This window comes from Hyperolius riggenbachi, chromosome 10, assembly GCF_040937935.1.
Source record: "Hyperolius riggenbachi isolate aHypRig1 chromosome 10, aHypRig1.pri, whole genome shotgun sequence".
NCBI lineage: Eukaryota > Metazoa > Chordata > Amphibia > Anura > Hyperoliidae > Hyperolius > Hyperolius riggenbachi.
In genome coordinates, this window is record NC_090655.1 from 98,529,540 (window position 1) to 98,555,273 (window position 25,734).

A 25,734-nucleotide genomic window follows, 5' to 3' on the forward strand; every position below is an offset into this window, starting at 1 on the left:
CAATGACAACTGAATTAAGCTGTTTTCTGAACCTCACAATGTTGTAACTCTATATATCCACTTTGTTAAAAACTCAATAAAACATATTGGAACAGAAAAGGGGAGGCTGCAGCGCATCATCCGATCAGCGGAAAGGATAATTGGCTGTAGCTTACCTTCCCTGCAGGATCTTTACACTAGCAGGTGCAGAAAGAGAGCATCCAAAATTGCCTCTGACCCCTCTCACCCAGCTCACTCCATCTTCCAGCGCATGCCTTCAGGAGTAAGATTCCGGTCAATCGCTACCAAAACCTCTAGACACAGGAACAGTTTTTTTCCTCAAGCGGTAGCCATACTTAATGCTGAACCACGTTAGAGCTGCTAAGACTGAAAGTAATCAGCACAGAACTAAACATGAACAATTCTCACATTGCTTACTGCCACTATACTTATAATGTCCTTAACTTGTAATATTCACACTGTCTGTCCTTGTATTGTTGTTGTTTGTGTTTGTTAAGCAACTGCCAAGACAAATTCCTTGTAGGTGCAAACTTACTTGGCGAAATAAATTGATTCTGATTCTGATTCTCTCGCCTGCTAGAACAGGAGAAAGCCATCACCCAGTACCTGTACAATTAAAGTAAAAGGACACAATCTGGGGAGATGGGGATGTTCTGGCCCAACAACTGGACACTGATGCGAAATGCATGCAGGCTCATGCGGCCGTTTGAGGAGGTGGCCAACCTGGTGAGTCGCAGTGAAGGCATCATCAGCAACTTGATCCTGTACGCTTACTTCCTGGAGCATGCCATGCATAGAGTGGTGGATCAAGCTGTGGAGGAGCGTGAACAGGAACAGTTACGGCAGGAACAGTTGTGGGAGCAATTTTCATCAGAATCAGATGTTTCCTCAACACCTGCGGCAGCACAGAGGGGGGAGGAGGAGGAAGAGGCATGTTGGGAAGAGGAGTCAGACTTGGATGATGAGGAAGGTGTTTCTTTGGAGGAGGAGGAGGCGGCGGCAGAAGAACAACCGCAGCAGGCATCGCAGGGGGCTTGTGCTGCTCGATGTTCCCATGGTATTGTTCGTGGCTGGGGGGAGGAGAAGGACTTACCTGACGTCACTGAGGAAGAGCAAGAGGAGATGGATAGTAAGTCTGGATCCAACTTTGTGCAGATGGCATCTTTCATGCTGTCCAGGCGGTTGAGGGACCCCCATATAAAAAAAACTCAAGGGGAATGAGCTGTACTGGGTGGCCACGCTACTAGACCCTCGGTATAGGCACAAAGTAGCGGACATGTTATCAACTCACCTGAAGGCAGAAAGGATGCAGAACAAGCTGGCAACTATGCTTTACAATGTGTTTAAGGGTGATGTCACAGCACAATGCAATAAAGGTACCACTGCCAGTAATCCTTCTCCCATGTCCACGCAGGCAAGGACAGGATGCTCCAGCGATCTCATGGTCATATCGGACATGCGTACATTCTTTAGTCCAACACGTCGCCTTAGCCCTTCCAGATCCACCCTCCACCAATGCCTGGACCGGCAGATAGCCGACTACCTGGCCTTAAGTGTGGATGTAGACACTGTGAGCAGCGATGAACCCTTGGACTACTGGGTGCGCAGGCTTGTCCCGTGGCCAGAACTGTCACAATTTGCCATCCAACTTCTGTCTTGCCCTGCCTCAAGCGTCCTGTCAGAAAGGACCTTCAGCGCAGCTGGAGGCATTGTCACTGAGAAGAGAAGTCGCCTAAGTCACAAAAGTGTTCAGTACCTAACCTTTATCAAAATGAATGAGGCATGGATCCCGGAGGGCTACTGCCCGCCCGAAGACTAAGTCAGTCCCCACACACAGCATCTCTGCCTGCATGCCGTGTGACTGGCTGCCTGACCCAAGACTAAGTAGCTCCCCACACAGCATCTCTGCCCGCAGGCCGCTTGCCTGCTCGGCCACCACCAACAGCGTCCAGGACTCCAGGCAGATTCCTGAATTTTTAAGGTCGCTGCTAGCAGCGGCCGCTATAATCATTTTTCTGGTGCGTGTACATGCCTGCCTAATTTTTCTGGCTGCAGTGCAGCTGCAACAACAAAACAAAAGGCATGTACATGTGCCCATTCCCCTTCGTGATCATTACCTTGCCGCGGTGAAGGGGCTTGCGCATCTCAATGAAGCAATGACCGTCAGCTATATGAGTGTCTTGGGGGGTGGCACACCAAAGATAATAAGGTCGTTTGCTTCATTGTGGACAGACCAAATTTGATCAGCTGGACAGTCACTGTTGTTCTATCATTGAGCTACCACAGCCCGGCGACCATATGGGCTTGAAAACTGCCACGGCCTGCACTCTGGCCATGGTATGCACCAGTCCAGCACGGCCATCACTACACAAACAGCTGTTTGCGTTGCGTTACACAGTGAGTTTGGTGTGTCAGTGTGAAGCAGTACTCTGATTACACTCCCTGATTGATGTATACACATGCAAGATATTTTAAAGCACTTTAGGCCTGCAATTTAGCATTCAAAGTAATTTCTGCCCTTAAAACACTGCTTTGCGTCCAATCCAGATTTTCCCCCGGCACTTTTGGCGTGTATCCCACTCCGCCATGCCCCCCTCCAGGTTTTAGACCCCTTGAAACATTTTTTCCATCACTTTTGTGGCGAGCATACATTTTTCTATTTTTCAAAGTTTGCCTCCTTTTTGAAGTCTATTGCGGTTTGCGAAAGTTCGCGCAAACCGAACTTTCATGGAAGTTTGCGAACCCGGTTCACCAACTGAAAATTGGAGGTTCGGGCCATCTCTACATATGAGCCACCAAAGGGTCATAGTGGATGGTGAGTCCCGCTTTAAGGGTGTGGTGAAGGCTATTCTGTCTGGAGGTAGAAGAAAACAATCTGAAGTTTGGAGAACTTTTTGGTCTACTATGCAGAGCAGCCTATGCATGCTGATATATAGACTATTATTTCAGATTGGACTTTTATGTGGGCTGTGTATGACACCTGCGTGGCGCTACCTCTGTATGTTGAATTGCTTTTATTAGAGAGGGCAAGAATCACACTTCATATAATTATTTATTTCCCCATACCATTGCATGCCAGTACACTTGTCTATGCATAGAGTTAGGGATTTGCATAGGGCCCTATTTATTGGAAGTGTGTCTGGTAAATGTAAGATGGGGCAACATGGGGCAAAGAATGCACTTTTGAACAGTTGTATGCCTTGTATTTATTTATTGAAGACTCTGGCTTCCCAATAAGTTTTACAGATGTGCTTATAATATTACAATCCAATATATTCCTAATGCACATGTCACTATTTTCACCTACAGAAAAAACACTGTTTTGTTTATTGGTGGCGCAGCTGGTCGACATTCCTCATATGTTATTGTGTAATATTGGCAGGGATGACACGCAGAAGAGGCATTTTTATAGCACATGCAAAACTTTGCAAATAAAAATATCAGGCCTTTAGTTGTAAATTCCCAAAGGTGAAAAAAAGTGTTACTCACCAACTTTGCATAACCTCGATGGTCCAAAATAAGGTTCTCTGGCTTGAGGTCCCTATAAATAATTCCTTTGGAATGCAGATAAGCAAAGGCCTCAACTACACAAGCTGTATAAAACCTTGTTGTAGAATCTTCAAATGAGCCTCTGTAACAGATAAATAGAGCTGCTGTATATCCAAAATAAATAGTTTTGAGCAAAATAACAACCACAGTCACCATATCACAATATCCAAAGACCATAGCATTCAACACATCTGCTGTTGAATGACCTTAGTACAGCAGATTTGTCTGCCTAAGGTACAACACAATTAAGTACAATGATAAAATGCATATGCCGTGAACAACTGAAGTGTGCAATGGAAAAGATGCATTGAACAAATCCACAAAAACACTGCAGACATGCCATGGATCCCTATTTAAGGCTGGTCCGTGACCACGTTTCCAAATTCATCTGTACAAGTTAGACAATATTAAGGGCCTGAGCCCACTAACGCAGTTGTGCGCAGTTGTCTCCGCTTTTCAGCATCTATAACATTGATGTGTTCCTGAAAAGTGGACACAACTGTGCGCACAACTGCGTTAGTGGACTCAGGCCCTAAGAAAAAGCCTTTAAAACATGGACAAAATAATATGTAACAGCATCATTCTAACTAGGCTGCAAAACAGGGCTGGGATCATCAAGACAACACAGATAATTCAGTCATGAATCATGATGGCACTCTCGTCTTGCAGTGCTGGGTCCCCAGTTTGAATACTAGCCAGTGCACGATTTGCACAGAGCTTGTATGTTTTCCCCCTTGTTTGTATGGGTTTCCTCTGGGCACTCCGTTTTCCACCCACATTGTAGAAACATATAGATTAGCTAATTGGCTACACCCCAGATTGGCCCTAGACTGCAACGGGCCATCATTATGGTAGGGATTAGATTGTGAGCTCTCCTAAGGAACAGCTAGTGACATAACTATATAAAGTGTAAAAGCACTGCAGAAGATGACTGCACTATATAAATACTAAATAATAATAAAGGAATCTTATTATTAACCCTGATCATTTTTTATCTAAAGTAACTTAATATAAACAATTGAAGTAAATATTTAAATATACTGCTATGCTCTGATTTAGGGCTGGTTTACAGTGGCTTCTGCTTAGCGTCTTGTTCAAACGCTGTGGCTTTTTTTTTTCAAGAATGCCAGCATTTAACAGTTAACCTTTTAATGGCTTTTAATGGCTTTCAGGAGAGCGTTGCGTTCTCTGGGCTTTTGCAGGAAGTATAGGGAAAGGCTGGGCTTTTATGGGTTTTCATTGGCTTTGAGTGGCTTTCAAACTCCCTCTAGAAGCTGCATGTTGCTTGTGAGACGAGATGAGATGCCAGGATCAACTGCCAGGCTTTCATGCAAAAGCTTGTACTAAACGCTCCCATTCACTTGCATGAGACTGTGATAGATCACTAAAAACTTTACTTTTAAAATGCTGCATTTAATGCCAGCAAAACGTACGTGTGAACCAACCTTTATATATGTTAAAATGGAAAATGTCTGTTTTTCTGCAAACGTGGCATTTGACCACCAATGATCTTGTGTGACTAAACTACATGAAATAGTTAGAAACACATTATAAGAATAACACTAACAAATACACAGTTTGCTAAATAATCCTTTTTCTGCTAAAAAAGATCTCATTATCTGGGTACCCTGTAAATACACATTGTCTTAGCAATGTGGTTCAGCAACTTTAGTTGGGTACGATTGTTGGGACTTCAGGGCATGTTTGAGAATTAATGTACTAAACTAATGTTTGCCTGTTTAAAATTTGGTGCAATATTATCACTTTTGTTTTTTTGGGTTTTTTTGTGAACACAAACTTTATAAGGAAAGTTTCACAATTCTCCAATGGGGAAAATAGACTTTAGATCCCTGGATAAATAATGACACAGGGATTCTTTGAGAGCAAAATGTAATATGGACCCCATCGCTCAGTAACCTGGAACACAGCATCCATCAGGACTTTATTACGATATTAAAGGTGGGACAAGGTATGGACCGCAAATAAAAGGATGGTGCTGGTACTACTAGTGGGATTCTGCAGAGAACATAGACTGTTGTAGCAAAAGCTATAGTCTGTACTGAACTCATGTAGGGTGCCTCTCCCAATACACCAATGAAAAGTCCCTCTAAGTGACTACAAGGCAAGGCAACTTAACAAGAGTTAACTTTTATTTACCCAATTATTATACATCAAGTAGAACATCTGGCACAGTTGTTAATATAGAGTGTACTGTGGCATGAAATCATTCATCTGTGTTTGCATTTACTTTGTGCAAACACCTATCCTGTTGCTTGTGATGGTATTGGTATCTATTTTGTGTGTGTAAGACATTTTTTTTTCATTAGCTGGATCTGTAACTGCTGTTCAGGATAAAGTCTGATGAACCTTTCCTTTGAAAAAGTGACTGTTCTAGGCATTTACAGCACTGCATGTTAAGGTGCGTACACATCTGTGATGGATCTTGCTTTCGGGAATTTGGACCAAATCGTCTTGGGAAACATCTTAAGGCAAACTTAATGGACCACAAACACTTAGTGAGTGCCAACATTTGAAAGGTTAAATTTACTTGAATGTGTTTTGTGGCCAACATGTCTCACTGTTTCCACAAGCCTGCCTGTTTCTGCTAACAAAAATTGAAGACTGCAGATAACACTTAAAGGTAACCTTAAGTCAAAAATAAAAAATGAGTTTTACTCACCTGGGGCTTCCCTCAGCCCCTGCAGCTGATTGGTGCCCACGTAGAGTCGCTCTGATGCTCCTGGACCCGCTGGTGGCTACTTCCGGTTTTGCTGTCACTGGCCGTTAGACTGGGAACGCGAGTGATTCTTCGCGTTCCCAGCTACAATAGCACCCCCTATACTGCTATTGCGGCCTTCCTTGCCGCAATAGCAGTATAGGGGGTGCTATTGTTGCTGGGAACACGAAGAATCACTCGCATTCCCAGCCAGACGACCAGTGATGGCGAAACCGGAAGTAGCCGCCGGCGGGTCCAGGAGCATGAGAGTGACTCTACGTTGGCACCGATCAGCTGCAGGAGGCTGAGGGAAGCCCCAGGTGAGTAAAACTCATTTTTTATTTTTGACTTAAGGTTCACTTTAAGGGTATGTTCTTTAAGTTGAATCATACTCGATCCTGAATATTGCAAATCATGATTGTTCCATTTTTGTTTGTGACTTTTTATTGAATCTTCTTAACAGAGTTGATGATTATAAGCGTTCACTATATGTATACTGTATATAGTAGATGTTACTGAATCACATATTATTCTACAGACAGTGCAATGTGTTGGCTCTATAGTCCTTGCAATACATAGATGAAAAGGCAAGGTGAGACACAAGGGAAAACTTAAAAGAAAAATACATATAAAAATGAAGACACACTGATGGATTTGTTTGTGTATTAACCAGTATGTATATACTGCAGTAGGCAAGAGCTTTTATATTCCTTGTTAAATGGTAGTGCAAGCTGGCTTTGCACTCTTAAGTTTTGGCCATGGTCATTTCTGCAGGAGTACACCAGGACCTACTTATGAATATATATTGGCCTACATACATGCTGGTAGTAAGACACAAGTAAGAACAGACATAGCGGAATAAAGTTCATACTTATACACATTTTGAGTAACTCCTGGTGTTGTTTTGCTGTTCAATAGTTGACATACGATAGTTATTGATGGGAAAAAGAGCAAAATGTAGAGAACACTTTTGTAATTTTTTTTTTTTTTCAAATGAGGCAAAATGACTGTCACACATTGTCATTGGTACATAATAATTATTTGGCTCCTCCAGGTTTGGACACAGTACATTTTTATGTGAATTAGGATATTTGTACAGGGATGGAGGATTGTTGCAGTTAAGTTTCAAAGACCCGCACAGGAGAAAGACATTACATTTAGTGTTTCCTGTTAATCACCTTATTTTAGATGATCCTACATAGTGATGGTCATGTCTAGGAGAACTCATGGAGAAACATGTTCAGTTTGGTCAGGTGTAGATAGATAAAAGGCTCTGATTTCCTCATCACATGATAGTCATGATCATGTGCTAAAACAGAATATGGGGACAGCAGCTCAGAGCTTTCCAAATCTATCAGCTGAGAAAACAAATCACATGCTTCTCCATGAATTCTCCTAGGCATAACCATCACTAATTGGGAAAAAGTGTTTAACTTAATCCTTATACAGTTCTTAAGTATGTATTATTTCAGTTATTAGGATGCCAAATATAGTAAACATTTATATAAAATATGTCCAAGTAGGAAATTACATAAGTAAACAATTAAAGTGTACCATTTAGTTTTTGCTTTAAAAGAAAAATAATTAAAACTAAAGCAATAAACAGTATCACATTCCAACCAGAGATGTAGCGAACTGTTCGCCGGCGAACGGTTCCAGGCGAACTTTGGTAGTTCGCCTGCAGCAGGCGAACTTTTGCGGAAGTTCGATTCGCCCCATAATGCTCTATTGAGCAAAACTTTGACCCTCTACATCACAGTCAGCAGGCACATTATTGCCAAACACATTGCTCTCACTACTGGAGACCCGCCCTCCCTCCTCCAAGCAAGGTCCTTATACCATTTGACTCACTTGTCTGCCTACACTAATTAGTTAAGGGACAGCTGCTTCCCTCCTCCCTCCACCCTCCTCAAGGGCTTTGCCTCTGACACAGGAGACCAGGGTTTGAATCTCGGCTCTGTCTGCTCAGTAAGCCAGCACCTATTTAGTAGGAGACCTTAAAGGGGAACTGAAGAGAGAGGTATATGGAGGCTGTCATGTTTATTTCCTTTTAGACAATACCAGTTGCCTGGCAGCCCTGCTGATCCTCTGCCTCTAATACTATTAGCCATAGCCCCTAAACAAGCATGCAGCAGATCAGGTGTTTCAGTGGTTCAGACTTATAAGTCTGATCTGACAAGACTAGCTGCATGCTTGTTTCTGGTTTTAATCAGATACTACTGCAGAGAAATAGACCAGCAGGGCTGCCAGGCAACTGGTATTGATTCAAAGGAAATAAACATGACAGCCTCCATATACCTTTCTCTTCAGTTCCCCTTTAGGCAAGTCTTCCCAACACTGCTACTGCCTATAGAGTGTGCCCTAGTGGCTGCAGCTCTGGTGCTTTGAGTCTGCCAGGAGAAAAGCATGATATAAATGTTATTTTTCTTTTGGATTGAGCATAAATTGTACTTGCTAGGCTAGCTTCAGCTAGAAGTGTTGGTGGTATAATGGATATGTTAGTTACCTACCATACACTGAGACCTGGGTTCAATCCCCAGCCACGGTATGCAAGCTGGCTTTTGAAATACTGGAATTCCCTGGCAGATGAGACCCTCCTCCCTCCGGTAGGAGGGAATAGGTAGAAGGGTGGAGGGTGCTCCAGGTATTAGAACCCATGAAACATGTTTTCTATCATTTTTTTAGCCAGTAGAAATTTTTGTAAATTTTGAAGTTCGCATCCCCATTGAAGTCTATTGCGGTTCGCGAACTTTTTCGCTAACCAAACTTTCCGCGGAGGTTCGCGAACTGAAAATCGGAGGTTCGCGACATCTCTAATTCCAACTCCAAATTGCTCAAGTAAAATAGGAAAACTGTGGGGTTCTAATGTGGAGATATCAAGTATATGCTTAAACAAAACATTGCAATTACAAATCATGCACATCACATCCTAAGATGGTCAAGAAGGGGTGTAACCCACTCTGTTGAGCCAAATACACTGATCATTTGCCTGTATCTATATTTAATTCAAAGGGAAAAAAAACTGGAAGGCAGTGAAATTCTCCTACTGGTATACACATCCAATTTTGATTGGCTAATGACTGGCCAGTTTTACCACTTCCATGTAGTATGTGAGCAACAATCTGTTCACATTCAAAATCTGTTAGCTTTCAAACTACATGAAGGTGGTAAAATTTGCCAATTGTTAGCCAATAAAAATTGGATGTATTTATGCACCCTTACTTTGAGGATCCTGCTTCACCATATTGGGGGTAAGTAGTACTTGGATCACACGCCTGGAACAAGCATGCAGCTAGTCCAGTCAGACTTCAGTCAGGGGACCAGATCTACATGTTTCTTTAGGGTCTATAACTAAAAGTATTAGAGGCAGGTGGTCAGCAGGACAGCCAGGCAACTAGTATTGAGGAAATAAAAATGGCAGCCTCCATAGCCCTCTCAATTCAGATGTCCTTTAGAGGCTAGACATCACAATGATTTTCTTTCATATTTGTTAAAATAAATAAATACATTATTTTTTCAAAAAAATAAATAAATGCTTGTAGATCAGTGGTGGATCAAAAATTACCCCTTAATTGCTAATGGAAAAATATTGTGCAAGACATCAGATGCATGAAATACAGTATCTTGATAATTATTTGTAACGTTCCTGATTGCCTCTGTTATTGCATATTGTTCACACATGTTCTTTACATAAAATATATTATGTGTTCAATAGAAAGTGACAGTGTGAAAAAAATTGCATAGATTGAGGTGCGGAGAACAATGAAAAACACTTCCTCACACCACTTAACTCTCTACCACTACCACTTAACTTAGTCAAGCATTGGATGTTCAATTCACGCTTCATTAATTACTTTTCTATCAAGGACACCTGAGTGTCATGGAATTCGGCTGACCAGATAGATCTTGATAGACACATTTTGATGCTTACTTTAGATAGAACAATGTAGAATATACCTGGGCTATGTCCCTGTGCATGCTGAGATGTGCTACTGCAATGATCTGTGATGCATGTGTTCATTCAACTGGTGTTGGTAACAATTTGCCACATGAATCAGTTCAGTCTGTGCATACAAGCCAAATGGATTCAATATTCATCCATCCTCCCTTCTATATGCTTTTAGAATATCATGTTTGCAGGTAGCAAAAATAGCTATGAGAGACAGTCTAAAGTGCATTGTTCGTTTCCCTCATCAGAGATTCTATTTTTTGTGATGACCACTATTGCTAAAATGTATCTCTGGGCTTTGTAAAATAACTGTTTGCACCTGCTGAGATGACTATACACCACTCTTTCTGCAGAGTAAGCCCTCATTTACACCGAGCACCTGGAAAATAGGACAAGTCATTTTCTAGGCATTTGTAGGTTGAACTCCATAGTTCACTATGGATAAAGTGTAACAACCCATCCACACATAAACCTTAGAGGGCAATTACTATAACCCAGATGTTATGTTCATAGTCTTCAACTGCTCTATTGTATTTTGGCACATTGGCCTGAATGGACATGTATTGGAAGCAAATCTGAGCACTTCAGTGCTGTGTTTCTACTAGCTCTGTCTGATGCTGCCACAGACCCAGGTGTTATAAATTGAATGCTAGAGTATTTTGCAATTTCATTTTCCAAGGTCTGTGCCCAAAATTCTAAGGTTCCATACCTGTCCCTGAGAATAGTCCAAAGCTCTCCACCTAGGCAGGCTTCCATCAACATGTACAGATACTTGCTGTCCTTGAACGTTCTGTATAACCTATAATCAGAATTAGTATATATAATTGATGCATGAAAACACAAATATAAACACTTCTGATTAGGAGCATGATGGTGTAACGATTGGTGTCAGCAAAACAGATGTCTGATTATTGAGTAATCTGCAGTATCACCAATAATCTAGACACTATACCTGATTATGTAGTGATCTGCAGAATCACCAATAATACGAGTATAGCAACACACAGAAGGTATACAATGTATAGTGCTTGGTGCAACAGTAGTACTTGATAGATTCAGCTATACCTCACCAGAGGAGCTGGCGGTTCTATCAGTACAGAAGCCCTCACCAGAGATCAGGGCTCTCTGGTGGGGAGGCGAGGTCAGACAGGCAAGGTCGGCAACAGACAGGTAGTAACGGTACAGAATCAGATAGCAATAGGAAGGTGGTTATACAGGCAAAGTCGGCAACAGGATCAGATGGGCAGAAGTACAGAGTCAGTAAATGAGAGAGATCAGAAGCAAGCCAGAGTCATACACAGGTATCAATAAAGAGTAATATAAACAATAATATTCCTACCTAGTGTGAAATCCCCGGTTTCCTCCCGGATCAAAGCACACCGGATCTACCTAAGGTCTGAGCGCTAACACGTAGTATTCGCAACAGCAGACAGTTTGCGAGTGAAGCCGAGAGGCTTAACCTGCCTGGCGTTCTATTAAGATCGCCAGGGAGGCTGTGGGAGGGTTTTTTTTTAATAAAAAAAAAACTTTCATGCAGCCAACTGAAAGTTGGCTGCATGAAAGCCCACTAGAGGGCGCTCCGGAGGCGTTCTTCTGATCGCCTCCGGCGGCCAGAAGTAACACGGAAGGCCGCAATGAGCGGCCTTCCGTGTTTCGCTTACCTCGTCGCCATGGCGACGAGCTGAGTGACGTCATGGACGTCAGCCGACGTCCTGACGTCAGCCGCCTCCGATCCAGCCCTTAGCGCTGGCCGGAACTTTTTGTTCCGGCTACGCTGGGCTCAGGCGGCTGGGGGGACCCTCTTTCGCCGCTGCATGCGGCGGATCGCCGCACTGCAGTGGCAATCAGGCAGCACACGCGGCTGGCAAAGTGCCGGCTGCGTGTGCTGCTTTTTATTTGAGCCAAATCGGCCCAGCAGGGCCTGAGCGGCAGGCTCCGGCGGTACTGGACGAGCTGAGCTCGTCCAGACCGCTCAGCAGGTTAAGAAGCAGAGGAGACCCAATTGGCACGCCCACTCCTCTGAGCCAATGAGGAGCGGCGAACGTCTCCGCTGACGTCAGCCGTCCAGCTGGTCAGCTGACGCGCCTCCTCCCCGCATAAAGGTCCTGTCTGTGCGCGCGCGCACGCGACAATGCAACCCTATGTGCGGCTGACAAACCCGTCCTGTACACAAGCCTGATTGCCAGTTCTCTGATCACTGCAAACTTTCACACTAACCTTACAATAAAGTCTGAGTGTGCGCTCTGCATTATCTGCTTCTCAGATCGGATGTGCTCCTGCTGCCTTGTATCAACTATATGTCGCTTCTTCAGGATCTTCATTGCAAATGTTTTTGATTCTTCACTTTTCAGCTGCACCTGGAAGATAGAAGAGCGATGTTACAGTATGCCAATAGCGTTCAGTCTTCATCACAATGAATGTTGCAGTGTCCTTTACTCCCTATTGTCTGCAATTTCAGCAACCTCTATCAACAGTTATGCTACATGCCCGATCTGCTCCCAATCAATAACTGGATAGATTTTCAGATCACTTCTGCCCAAAATCAATCCCATTATTGATCAGGAGCAGATCAGACATTATTATCTGGAGAAGATCAGACATCATTTATAGTTCTGACAGAACATTGCATGGTGCGTACCTAGTACCAGGGGGACAGAAGTCGGATGAAGACCATAGATCCCAGATGTCAAACTCCAGTTGCCAGAGCTCTGTCTATGCTTAGATTCCACTCTGAAAGTAACTGTTGCAGTTACTAGTTACTAAAAAGCCAAATTATAGTGACATGTTCCATTAATGGATTCACGTTAAATGAGAGAAGTGAAATTGGGAGTCCAGCTTTTAGAAGGTGACCTCTTTGCTGTGGCCTTACAGGAGTGGGAAGAGACCCAAAAATACTGTAGGAAATTCCTATTTTGCTGGTTCTGGGAGATACTAGGAGTCTGAATGTAACCAAATTAGCAAATGTTCACCCTAGGATGAAGTATCAGTTTCAGGTGCTGAAACGGAGTGAATACACTTTTAATGGATACGGTACTTTAGTTAGTCCCTCATATTACACATAAATGGTAAGCTTGCACAGAAAAAAAGACTTGTTTTGTGTAGACAGAAGCAGACAATGAATGAATGTCAGAGAACCCGAGATTGTGTGTAACTGAATGATACCAGTACCATAGATTCTGTGTTTTGGCAGGGCAAAGCATAATACATAGTGGCACAGTAAAAGTATTCTGTTGCTCGCAAAAATGCCAGCCACCTGGCCGGACTAATCTGTGTCGTTTGTCATGATTATTTTATCTGCTGGGATGAACTGGGACATTTAGGAACAGTATGTTACAAGTGTCTTGTAGGTGTCTTTATGGAGTTCAGGAAGTCATGTCTGTAAGATTACATTGTTTTTATGTAAGATTTGAGGCCAGTCCTATTATGACATACTGACAAAATACACACATATACTGATAAATATATTTTTTGTAGCAGTCTGGTCAGTCCATTGACAGTCCATTGACAGATCAACTTTTTGACACATTTAAATTAAATTTGAACATGATGTATATGGGGGACTAAAACAGATATTTCACATGTACTGAACAAAAAGGCTATTAATGATTCTACATTACATTTATATTATTTTTGCTCCCATTGTCAGTGCAAAAGTATCACTAATAGGGGCACAGTAATACTATAACAGCTGCTATGGGGCCCACAAGCAGAGAAGAGGAGCTGTTGGTCCCTAACCAATCTGCTTGTCTACTCTAATTTAGCTCCGAGAACCAGTTTGGGGTGTGAAATACATGTAGTGTGGGGATTCTGGAAATCATTTTGTACACACATTTGCAGACTCTGTAGGGATGCTCTAGCATTGCAGCATCTGTTAAAAATAGTGTTGTGTTTCGCTCTGCAAAATGTAACTGGTCACAAGACACACAAGGTCACAAGGTGCAAGAAGCCCCCTAGAATTAGCAGAACATCCTGTTTAATGCAGCTTTCTTGAAAGCTCTGCATTTGTGTTTCTTGGAAATGTAACTGTACACCTCAGTATTAAAATGCAACTGGCACTGTACATTGCATCTGCCTGCAGTATATTAAAGTTGATGATGGCATTCATCAATACAAGTTGGTGTGCTTATGTTCTTGATCTCATATATGCTATGAGGGTTCTGAAAAATCTATCTTAAAAACATATTTTCCAGCTTAACCACTTCCGGACCAGCGCGGTTGAAATCTACGTCCTGCTGGTGGCTATGCGGCTCTGACTGGATGTAGATTTCAACAATCGTTATAGCACGATTGCGCTGGTCCCGCAAATTACTCCGATCTGCCCCTGCTGCAAGCCACTCACCCTGATGTCAGTATGACGGCAGAGCTCTGTGAGCCAGTCAGGAGCTGATTTCATTGGCTCCTGTCCCTGTCATCACTGTAAGCTAGTCCCATTGCTTTACATTGATGGACAGGGTCAGGAGCCAATGAAAGCAGCTCCTGACCGGCGCACAGAGCTCTGCCATCATGGAGACTGTAGAGAAAGGTACCTGCAGCGATGGGAGAGTGCGTGACTGGCGAGAGTGGCGAATCGTCACAAGCATCGTTTTACGCCATTTTGTGGTGCCAGCAGTCTATGGTCCTTACAATAATAATACAATACAATACAATAACATTTCTATAGCGCTTTTCTCCCATAGGACTCAAAGCGCTTAGGCTCTCTCAGATTCAGTAATTAGTAGGATGAAGTATTCACACAACAAAAGTTATATTTCTGCAAATGCCAGACTGAACAGGTGGGTTTTCAGTCTGGATTTAAACACGTCCAGGGATGGGGCTGTCCTGATCTGTTGAGGTAAGGAGTTCCAAAACGTAGGGGCAGCATGACAGAAGGCTCTGGGACCAAAAGTTTCTAAGTGGACTCTGGGTATGACTAGATTATTAGAACCTGTGGATCTGAGAATGCGGGGATTGCTACGCAGCTGTAACATATCTTTCATGTATCCAGGGCCTAGATTATTCAGGGATTTAAATGTCAGTAGGCCGACTTGAATAGGACCCTCCATTCTATAGCTAGCCAGTGAAGGGAATGCAGGACTGGCGTTATGTGGCAGTGACGGGGTTGGTTGGTTAGCAGTCTGGCAGCAGTATTCTGTATCAGCTGTAGGCGGTACAAGGCCTTTTTTGGAAGGCCAGTGTAGAGAGCATTGCAGTAGTCCAGTCGGGATGTGATGAAGGTGTGGACTAAGGTTGGCAGATCTTCTGGGGGTATGAGGTGCTTGATTTTTGCAATGTTCTTCAGGTGAAAATAGGATGATTTCACCACAGCAGAGATTTGAGTTCTGAAGTTTAAATCCCCATCAATTAGAACTCCCAGGCTACGCACATGATCAGAGCTGCGTAGATCCGTGCCTCCTATTCCCAGTGGTGAAGACTGCAAGTTACCGTATTTTTCGGACTATAAGACGCACTTTTTCTCCCCTCAAAAAGGGGGAGAAAAGTCAGTGCGTCTTATGGTCCGAATGTAAGAATAAGGTATGTGCCAATGCTACGGCAGAGCGCAGTAGAAGATCACACCTAACACAGATGGTGCGTTCCAGTCCTCCTTCTACTGCAGCCGACACTCTGAGTCCTCAGAATTGTGTGTACCTGATACAGCGAGGAAGCCGGGGGCGGAAACCAAGAGAGCGAGCTTGAATGAGTTTCACTTTGGGCTGCGTTGTCCATGGAGGAAGTTCGCGGCATGGGATGGAGGTAGCAGAGTCCTCGGTGTTGCATTCAGCGCTTGTGCCCGTCTGTGTCCACCCGATCTTGTTGCTGCTTCGGGCAGAGGAAATGCGGATGAAGGAAGCCTCGGGTGTCAGCGAGCGGAAATGTTGTTCCATCCGGGAATCGAGGTCCATTGCTTCTGCCCCGATCTCGCTGCTGCTTCTGGCCGGGCTATTGAGGAGAGTGCGGATGGAGGAAGCCGGGGGTGTCAGCGAGTGGAAATGTTGTTCCATCCGGGAATCGAGGTCCACTGCTTCTGCCCCGATCTCGCTGCTGCTTCTGGCCGGGCTATTGAGGAGAGTGCGGATGGAGGAAGCCAGGGGTGTCAGTGGGCAGAAATCCCGTGCTGTTCCACTTAGGGATCCAATTCCTGTCCCGATCGTGCTGCTACTTCCGGCTGGGCTATTGTGCAGGAAGTGCACTGCATGAAGGAGAAAGCAGATTTCCTCTGTTTTGCGTCGTGCTGGGCTGTTGTCCACATGTGTGTGGGATGTAATGAAGGAAGCCCGGGGTGTCAACAAGCAAAATCCGATGCTGCTCTACCCGGAGATCCAAGTCCAGCGCTTCTGCCCTGTGTGCATCTCGCTGTCCCTGGGTATGGAGGAAGCCAGGGAGTGGAAACCAAGAGAGCAGACGGACTGGAGGCCGAGCATCGGAGGAGCTCATCAAGAATGTGGTGAGGCTGCTGCTAATGTTTAATTGTTGCAGCACATGTATACCATGTACCACCGCAGAGGTCACCTAGCTGGTTTGGTTGAAGGCTGCACTCTGCAGTTGTCTCTGGGACAAGGTAAACTGAAGGTGCCAGGGTAGCTTAGAGTACTTGGTGGGCAACAGTAGTTAGTGGGGATTAGTTTAATTGGCGGTGACAGGGTCGGTTAATGTACTTGGGGGCAGCAGTGGTTTGTGTAGTAAGTGGATATTAGTGTAATTGGTGGTGACAGGGTGTGTTAGTGTACTTGGGGGGGCCTTAAGGGTTTGTGTAGCCTGGCAGTGTAGCTTAGTAGATAGATATAGCTTGGGGGAGGAAGCTCCGCAAGACGCCCCTACACCATAGATGCACCAGGTTTAGAATATTTTTTTTCCTGGTTTTTGCCCCCTAAACATAGGTGCGTCTTATGGTCCGGAGCGTCTTATAGTCCGAAAAATACGGTAAGTTGTTTTGTTATCATGCTCTGCCCTCCAATCAGAAGGACTTCAGTTTTGTCTGCATTTAGTTTCAGCCAGTTGTCATTCATCCATTGCTGTAGTTCACGTAAGCAGGCGTTTATGGTTAGAGTTGGGTCTGTCACACCAGGCTTGAAGGAAAGATATAGTTGGGTGTCGTCTGCATAGCAGTGGTATGTCAGGCCATGTTTTTGGATTAGTTTTCCCAACGGTAGCATGTAAATTGTGAAAAGCAGGGGAGAGAGGATTGAGCCCTGGGGCACCCCATACTTAAGTGTTACAGGGGTGGACAGGAAGGGCCCCATAGACACTTTGTGGGTTCTGCCACTCAAAAAGGATTGGAACCACTGAAGTACTATGCCATCAATGCCGCAGTATTCCTGAAGCCTGTTTATCAAGATGTCATGGTCAACTGTGTCAAAGGCTGCAGAAAGGTCTAGCAGTATGAGGATCAAGCACTCTCCTCTGTTTCTTGCCATGAGCAGGTGGTTGCATATTTGGATGAGGGCAGTTTCAGTGCTGTGGTGTTTCCTGAAGCCAGACTGGAATGGGTCATAACTGTTATTTTGTAGGATTCTGGTTTCTAGCTGGAGGTATACAGCTTTTTCAATTAGCTTTCCCAGAAAGGGGAGGTTAGAGACAGGTCTGTAGCTGGTCATTGCATCTGGGTCCAGGGAGGGTTTTTTGAGGAGAGGCCTGATGATTGCTTCCTTCAGTAAAGCAGGAAATATCCCCGATTGTAAGGAACAGTTAACAATTTTGAGGAATACCGGTACGAACAGGTCGGGGCAGTTCAACATGAACTGTGTTGGGCCAGGATCCAGGTCACAGGTAGTTAGGCGGACGTAAAGGAGGATGCTTGATGTGACTTCTTCATCAATTTCTTTGAAGTTTGACCAAGGTGTTACGTTGTCTCTGCTAATGGTCTTCGGCGCTATATTAGGCTCAGATGCTGTAAGTTGGATGGCGGACCTTATAGCGGAGACTTTGTCTGTGAAGAAATGGGCAAATTGGTCACAGAGGTCCTTTGAAGACTCGATATTAAGTTTTTGACATGCTGGGTTGCAGAGTTTTTCCACTGTGCGGAACAGTTGGGCTGGTTTGTTAACTGCATTTGCAATCTCTTGTGATAGAAAGGATGATTTTTTTTCCCGTGATTACCTTTTGGTAGCTCTTCAAGTGGAAGATTAAGGCATGTTTGTCTTCTGGGGACTGAGATTTGCGCCACAGCCTCTCAAGTTTTCGGCCTTGTCTTTTCAGCTCTTTTATAGCGTTATCAAACCACTGTGCATGATGGTGTGGAGTAAGATATTTGGTGCGCAGAGGAGCAATGGTCTCAAAGGTGGAGGACACACATTTGTTGTATTTAAACACCAGAGTATCAGGGTCCAAGCTGGAGTCAGTCAATTCATCAAAGCTAAGGTTATCTCGGATATGTTGAGGTGTTAGCCCTTTTAAGCGGCGATATTTTATTTGATTCTTGACCTGGTGTTTGACGGCTGGTATTGAGAGGGAGAAGTGGATAGTGTGATGGTCTGACCAGGCAACAGGATTAATTTCCACATTGGCTATTGACAGCCCAGTATGGAATATAAGGTCCAGAGTGTGACCTTTCCTGTGAGTAGCAGAGCTGATTGATTGGAGGAAGCCCAGTTCATGTAAGGCACGAGGTAGCTCTTTTCCAAATTGTGAGGAGGAGTCGTCCACCCATGTATTGAAATCTCCAAGAACAATCCATCTGGGGTGTTCCAGTGTTAGGTTGCATAGGAGGTCTACAAGTTCCTCAAGGAAGTCTGAGTATTTTTCTGGTGGGCGGTAGATCAGCAATATGTTAATGTTTTCCTCAGCTGAAAGTTGCACCCCCAAGCATTCAAACGAGTTGGTAGGACCTACAGTAAGTAGTCTGATTTTCAAAGCTGATCTAAAGCAAAGTGCAACCCCTCCTCCCCTGCGTTCTTTCCTGTTGCAGTATATCACGGAATAGTTTGTTGGCACAGCTGCTTCCAGGGTGGGGCCAACAGGTTCAGAAAGCCAGGTTTCAGTCAGGCAGGCCAGATCAGAAGACTATTAGATCATGTATGATTGCGGTTTTGTTGTTTATTGATCTGATGTTGCAGAGGACAGCCTTGATGGGGCTACCCTGGGAGCTGAGGTCTGAGATTGAGGACTCCAGGAGGGAACAGTCTCCAGATGTGTGGCTGTCATCTCTGCTGGATTGTGCTGGAGCTATTAAGGTTGTTGGCTGGGTGTACTCTGTAGATTTTGTCACAGAGTTATTTTGGTTCTGCAGTGAATAACGTCTTTTCCCACGTCCCCTGGATCCTCTCTTTGTCTTTCTGTAGATTCCAACAGACTTAAGTAGAATTATTGTTGATTTGTCAATTGGATATATATTTCTGGGTTGGTATACAGCTAGAAGTGTCTGTGCTGAATATTGATGTTTACACATTAGGATGGACAAGAGACAGCTCAGGGCTCCTGCTAAGAAAGGCCCTATTTAAAGTCAAGGTGTGAACTTTCACGGCTGTGGCTGGTATCCTGCAGAGATCAAAGGGCCTGTATAGACTGAATTGTCCTTACACAGAGATGTATGGATGGACAGCATGGATTTGAAAACACAGTCCTTTGTTTAGGAGTTTGAAGATATAATATATGTAGAAAAATATAGTCTATTGAGCATAGATGCTGTAGATAATCGATGAAAGTTACTCACAGGATGGGAGACGGCGGGCACGAAGAGGCAGAAAGTCTTTAAGGTCTCAGGTCAATTCCAAGGAAGGTGTGCAGTGTCCAGCAGTGTGTGATACCAAGGAAGATCCAATCCAGCTTAAATCTTTGCCATCCCAAGTAATCCAGGTGTTCTGAAAGGTTATAGGTGTTGCTGGAGAAGTGATACATTAGAATCCATTGAAATTTCGGTCCAGTCTTTCCATTAAGAGGTTTGAAGTAGCAGAAATGAGATGTAATGTCTGGAGCAGCCTTAGAGAGCAGCAGCACCAGTCTGGGCGCGCTCAGTCCTTAAGGGGCCAGTGGCTGCTGGTACAAAAGCAGTTAAAAAACATAATAACTAATTCAGCAGGCATACAACTAAGCCAAAGTTCATGTATAATAACTCTTAAAGGGAACATTGTTTATTCCAGAATAAAGATTCCATATTCCTCTCACTTTAATGAGGACCGCAGTGTTAAAGACCAGGTTTTTTCTCTTAAAAAGGGCCGCTGCACACAAGTGATTCCCCTCCCCTTTTTCTCCCCACCAACAGAGATTTCTGCTGGTGGGATCTGATCGCTCCTCCAATGTTTATTTTTTATATCAATATTTATATGTTTATTTTTCTAATCAAATGTGTCATTTTTTAAATTATTTTTTACCCATCCCTCCCTCCGTACCAGAGCCAGCCAATCAGCGTGATCAGCTGCCATAGGCTTCAGCCTATGACAACCGATCACTATCCTGTCTCCCAGCCCACACGGCCGTGCCCAGTACATCACGGCCATGGATCAAAGTGCTGTACAAGCTAATTAGACAGTGGTTTCGACGTCTAACAGAGTCCTAGCGGCGATCGCCGCTGGAAGGCTGAAGGTGGAGCAGAGCTGCGAAACAGGCCCCAAGGACCTGCCGCCGCATCCACGCCCCTTGGCGTGACGTGGTCGGCAAGAGGTTAAGATCCCTTTAAAATTGATAAGGTATACAAATGCAAGGTTAGCTGTTCCAGCAGCTATAGCTGCCACTTCATACCATATGTCCTTAGTCATGCCACACAGCTGAGATTTTCTGTTTACAAAGTTCTAAATGATTATTTAGTTCAGCGTCTGAACGGTCACATCTTCAAAACCTCCAGACTTCTGATGCCAGTAGTTCATGGCTTCAGAATTTAAAAACAGTGATGTTGCTGGCCAGGGCACCTAGAGAACAATAGTTGGATGGTGTTTTCTTATGAGCCAGAGCTCAGCCACTCCATGCACTGGCCAGTATTGTGAAAGTTAGTAGGCAGCAACAGCTTGAAAAACTCTACACCTTTCTTAGTCTGAATCAGATGCAAAACTTCCTGTCTGCATACTGTCTGTCCATCCTGCTTGATGACCCCATTCAAACTAAGAACCAGAAAACTGTAAAAATACTCAGTCTTACTTTGGGTGATGCCATTTTCAACGAAAAACTAAAAATTGTTAAGTTTATGACTATACTTTATGTTGATTTAGTTTTCTTGTTAAACGTAATTTGTGTTTTAATGACTGTGCAACTAAGATCATGCAAGTCAAACAACAGTATGTAAACATGAAACCTCCCGTAAAACAATGCTATGCCTCAGCTGTGATCCTGTATTGATGTGTTGACTGATGACATTTCTCCAAAATAACTTATCTAGGCTATTCATACATACACTGTATAATGCTTATATAATCAACTTACGAGTAAGATTTTGTAGGTAGGATATCATGATACAGTCAGCTTATCCATTAAGCTTCAGGTTTAAGGTTGCCTGGTCCAACTCAAATTACCTTCAGTACTTGTTATTGAAGGTTGCAAGACTAATGTCACCTATCAGCTGATTCGGGGTGACCTTTGAAATTAACTCTTTGAAATACGATGATACAGGTATTATTTTTTAACCACATAAGGACCGGGCTGTTTTTGGCTGATCTGTGCTGCGTGGGCTCTCCAGCCCACAGCACAGATCAGGTTGCAGCCAGGGTGACCAGACTTCCCCCCTTTTTTCCCCACTAAGGGGATGTGCTGCTGGAGGGGGGGCTGATCGCCGCCGCTCACTTTCGCCCTAGTGGGGGGGGGACGACTCCTCAAAGCACCCCTCCGCATCGATTTTCCTCCTCCCTCTCCTTCCCTCCCTCCGCTCCATCCCCTGGGCGGCACAGGACGGCGATGCATCATGCGCCGCCTCCGATAGGCTTCAGCCTATTAGATGTCGGCGATCCCCGGTCATTCAGAGGCCGGGGATCGCCGATCTCTTTTACGGTGCTGCTGCAGCGCCGTACAATGTAAACACCGGGGATTTCTTCCCCGTGTGTTTACATTTCGCCTGCGAGCCGCGATCGGAGGCTCGCAGGCTGTTCACGGAGACACCCTCCGTGAACTGACATGGAAACGGAACGGCCGTTTCCATGGAAACCCACTTAACACCTAGGTCTGCCGATCGGCTGACTGCGGTCGTTAAGTGGTTAAAATGTAGTCACAATTGTTTTCTCCCCAAGTCTCTCACAAGCATACGCCGTCCATCATAGTCTAGAGCCAATTGCCTAAAGCAGCCTTTCTCAACCTTTTTAGAGTCAAGATACCCTTACAAGTTTTTTGGGGGGGGAATTCAGGGAACTTCTCATAAAACTTACATAAACAAATGACACCACTTCAGTTAGCAGGTTGAAAATCCTTAAAGAGAACCTGTAACAAAAAAAGTTCCCCTGGCAGGTACTCACCTCGGGAGGGGGAAGCCTCAGGGTTCCAATGAGGCTTCCCCCACTCCTGTAGCTGCAGGCAGTCCAGCACTGGCTCCCCCGAAGTGTCCCGGAATCCTCCCTCGACAAGCCTGACAAGAGCTGATAAGCGCTGATTTACTTATCTCCTGGCTCCAGCAGGGGTGCTGTTGCGGCTCTCCACATGGAGATAGGCGTAAATAGTCAATCTCTGTCAGGTCCGCTCGGAGATCAGCTATTTTCGCCTATCTCCGTGCGGAGAGCCGATACTGTGCCTGCGCTGAAGCCAGGGAGGTAAGTATTTACATCGCTGCCGTTCCGGGAGGATTTTCACTGCCACCGTGGGACCGAGGAGGACGGGGGAAGCCTCAATAGGATCCGGAGGCTTCCCCCACCCGAGGTGAGTACCCCCCAGGGGACCTTTTAAAGTTACAGGTTTTCTTTAAGAATTATTGCATTCTATATCTGCAATAAATATTTTTATTTTGGAAAATATATTGGCTTACTGTATTTTCTTTAGAAGTTTCTCCTTCTATCTACTACTATATAGCTCTTTGTAAAATGACAATAGTATGATTTTTAACCAAGCAATCACTATCTCATGTTACAAATGCAGCAAGCAGTACCCCACGTAACAAAAGAAGCAAGCAGTACCCCATGTCACAAATGCAGCAAGCAGTACCCCACGTTACAAATGCAGCAAGCAGTATCCCACCTTGCAAATGCAGCAATTTGTACCCCATGTTACAAATGCAGCAATAAGTACCCCATGTTAGAAATACAGCAATAATAATCCAAAGTTAAAAAAGAAGACAGCAGTACACCACTTTACAAATGTAGTAATCAGTACCCCAAATTACAAATGCAGTAAAATCAGTACTCCTTGTTACAAATGCAGCAATCAGTACCCCACCTTACAAATGCATTAGTCAGAACCCCACTTTACAAATGCAGCAATCAGTACACCATGTTACAAATGCAGCAGTTGCCTCACATAGGAATTCCACAACTAGCCCACATAAGACATTCAGCAATCACCCCACATAAGAAATGCAAGAATCACCCCACAAATGAACTGCAGCATATACCCTACATATGAAATTCAGCAAATACCACATATATAAAATGCAGCAAATTGTGCTTTTCCCTCATACAGTGCAGCCACTGCCCCTCAATCATTGTTGCTGTCTCAGTGGGCTCCTAAATAAGTGTGCTACATACAAAACATCTCCCCTATAGAACCACTACCCAGCCTCCAACTAACCCTGCTCCATGGGTTTTATCAATGCAGCATATGCCACGCCCTTCCTTTTCTAAATGCACCCACATGCAGCATAACCCTCTTCTAGTGCAGTGACCTCAACATTGGTGCACAGTTGGCTTCAGAATGTACCCCACAAAGGCAGCACGTGCCTCCCAATGAGTGGGAAAAATGCACAAAACGTACTCCCACATGCAGCATATCACCCCTCTGCTTTCCCAAAGTGCAGCCACCCCTCCTACCCATCAGAATGTATGTCCCCCTAAAACCGAAGCCCTTACCCATCACTGGTACTCTGGCCTAAGAATATGTGCAGCCCCTCCAAACATTGGTGCACATTAAGTGTGTGGGAGTTTAAATACTCACCATGTCCCTCTTTTCTTCTGTCCCAGCTTACACTTCAGCATCCGTGCAGCTGTTCTCCTCTTCTGCTGCCATCTTACCTATGACACATGGTGTCCTCTTTCACTGCTTCTTTATTGCCTGTTGTTGGTGCCTCCTTGTCTTCTAGCTCCAAGCCAGGCCTTTCCAAACATCAGATGATGCAATGCAGGTATCACTGAAGTAGTGGGACTATTGTGTTCCACGAAATAGGACAAGTTTGTCCCACAGAAGTAGAAAAAAGCTGAGAACCCCTGAAGGGTTGTCATGTAACCCTAAAGCAACCATGGTTGAGAAATCCTGGCCTAGAAGAAATCCACACAGGGAGAACACTCTCTGTGGATATAGTACCCTGGTTGGGATTTGAACTAGCACTGCAAGGCAAAAGTGCTATCCACGTGAGAAGAGCAGCAGATGTGCTCCTCCAGCCACTCACGTATTTAGGATTAGTAGTACTGGTTATTGGGTATCAAACGCTCTTTAAAACATAGGCTATAATAAATCAACACAGGATTATAATGAGCTAGATGGTGCAACGTTCTGTAAATCAGAGAAACTTTATGTTTGATTATGATCAAAGGAAGATTTAACTGGTATGTTCCAGTGCACTTGGCACACAGTTGTTGCTCTTTGCAGTGCCATATATATGTTGCTACGAAACACTTCCCAATTTTCAGAAGCCAGAAAGAGGAACAACTTAAATGTACAAATATTTAGAGAAAGAGCATGACCCTTTCACAATGTGGACCCAGCAGCTATAAGCGGAACATCACTCCACATTGCGCTGATGTTGTTTAACCTCCTTGCCGGTTCAATTCCTCCGGCAAGGAGGCAGCGCAGGAGTGCTAGCTGCTTGTAACAAAAAAAATTATGCAAATCGGCCCAGCGGGGCCTGAGCAATCCTCCTGCGCAGGTTACCCCGAACTGAGTTCGGGATAACCGGCAAGGAGGTTAATAGTGTTGATCATGTCTAGGAGAACTCATGAAGAAGCTTGTAATTTGTTTGATCAGCTTATAGATTTGCAAAGCTCTGATTTGCTGTGATGACATCCTGCTTTAGTACATGATCATCACTTCCAAATCAGAAATGTACATATTTATCACCAGACCAAACTGATCATACACTTCTCCAGACATTCTCCTAGGCATAACCATCCCAGTTCTTCAATTAAAGGAAGAAACTTGCCTTTTAAAAATAGGCTGACTGTTTTCAGGGCTATTGAAATCTGGGAATTAGCAGCTATAAGTATGCAGTTAGGCAGTGCAAACTATCAATTTTATTACAATAGTAGGAAATAAAATGAAATGGAATAATATGGATTATATAGGTGTAAGTTAGCCTTGTGAATGCTATTTATTTGGCAGGGTCAAATGCGATTTCTCCTGCACCAGTCCCAACTTTAAATGGGAAAGGAGGATTCCTTTTTGTTTACATGTAAGGGAATCACCCAAGTTAAGACTTTCAGAGTGGAATATTGAGCAAGTGTTATATGATGCTGAGGAGGATATCCCTTAGGTCATAACCTTAAAAATAGAA

At 44.2% G+C, this 25,734-nt stretch overlaps 1 protein-coding gene across 5 annotated transcripts in view; it reads right to left on the minus strand.

The window, feature by feature from the left end:
• PRKG1 (protein kinase cGMP-dependent 1) overlaps positions 1 to 25,734 on the minus strand; it is a 1,426,855-nt gene that overhangs the window by 39,262 nt on the left and 1,361,859 nt on the right. For 3 of the 5 annotated variants that reach the window (XM_068258259.1, XM_068258261.1, XM_068258263.1), the window contains exons 11-14: positions 12,432 to 12,571; positions 10,924 to 11,013; positions 7,137 to 7,172; positions 3,490 to 3,631 (exon numbers count right to left, since the gene is read on the minus strand). In XM_068258259.1, coding sequence (XP_068114360.1) covers positions 3,490 to 3,631; positions 7,137 to 7,172; positions 10,924 to 11,013; positions 12,432 to 12,571 — 408 coding nt within the window. The remainder of the gene's footprint in view (positions 1 to 3,489; positions 3,632 to 7,136; positions 7,173 to 10,923; positions 11,014 to 12,431; positions 12,572 to 25,734) is intronic. The other 2 variants (XM_068258262.1, XM_068258260.1) reach the window with 1 other exon arrangement.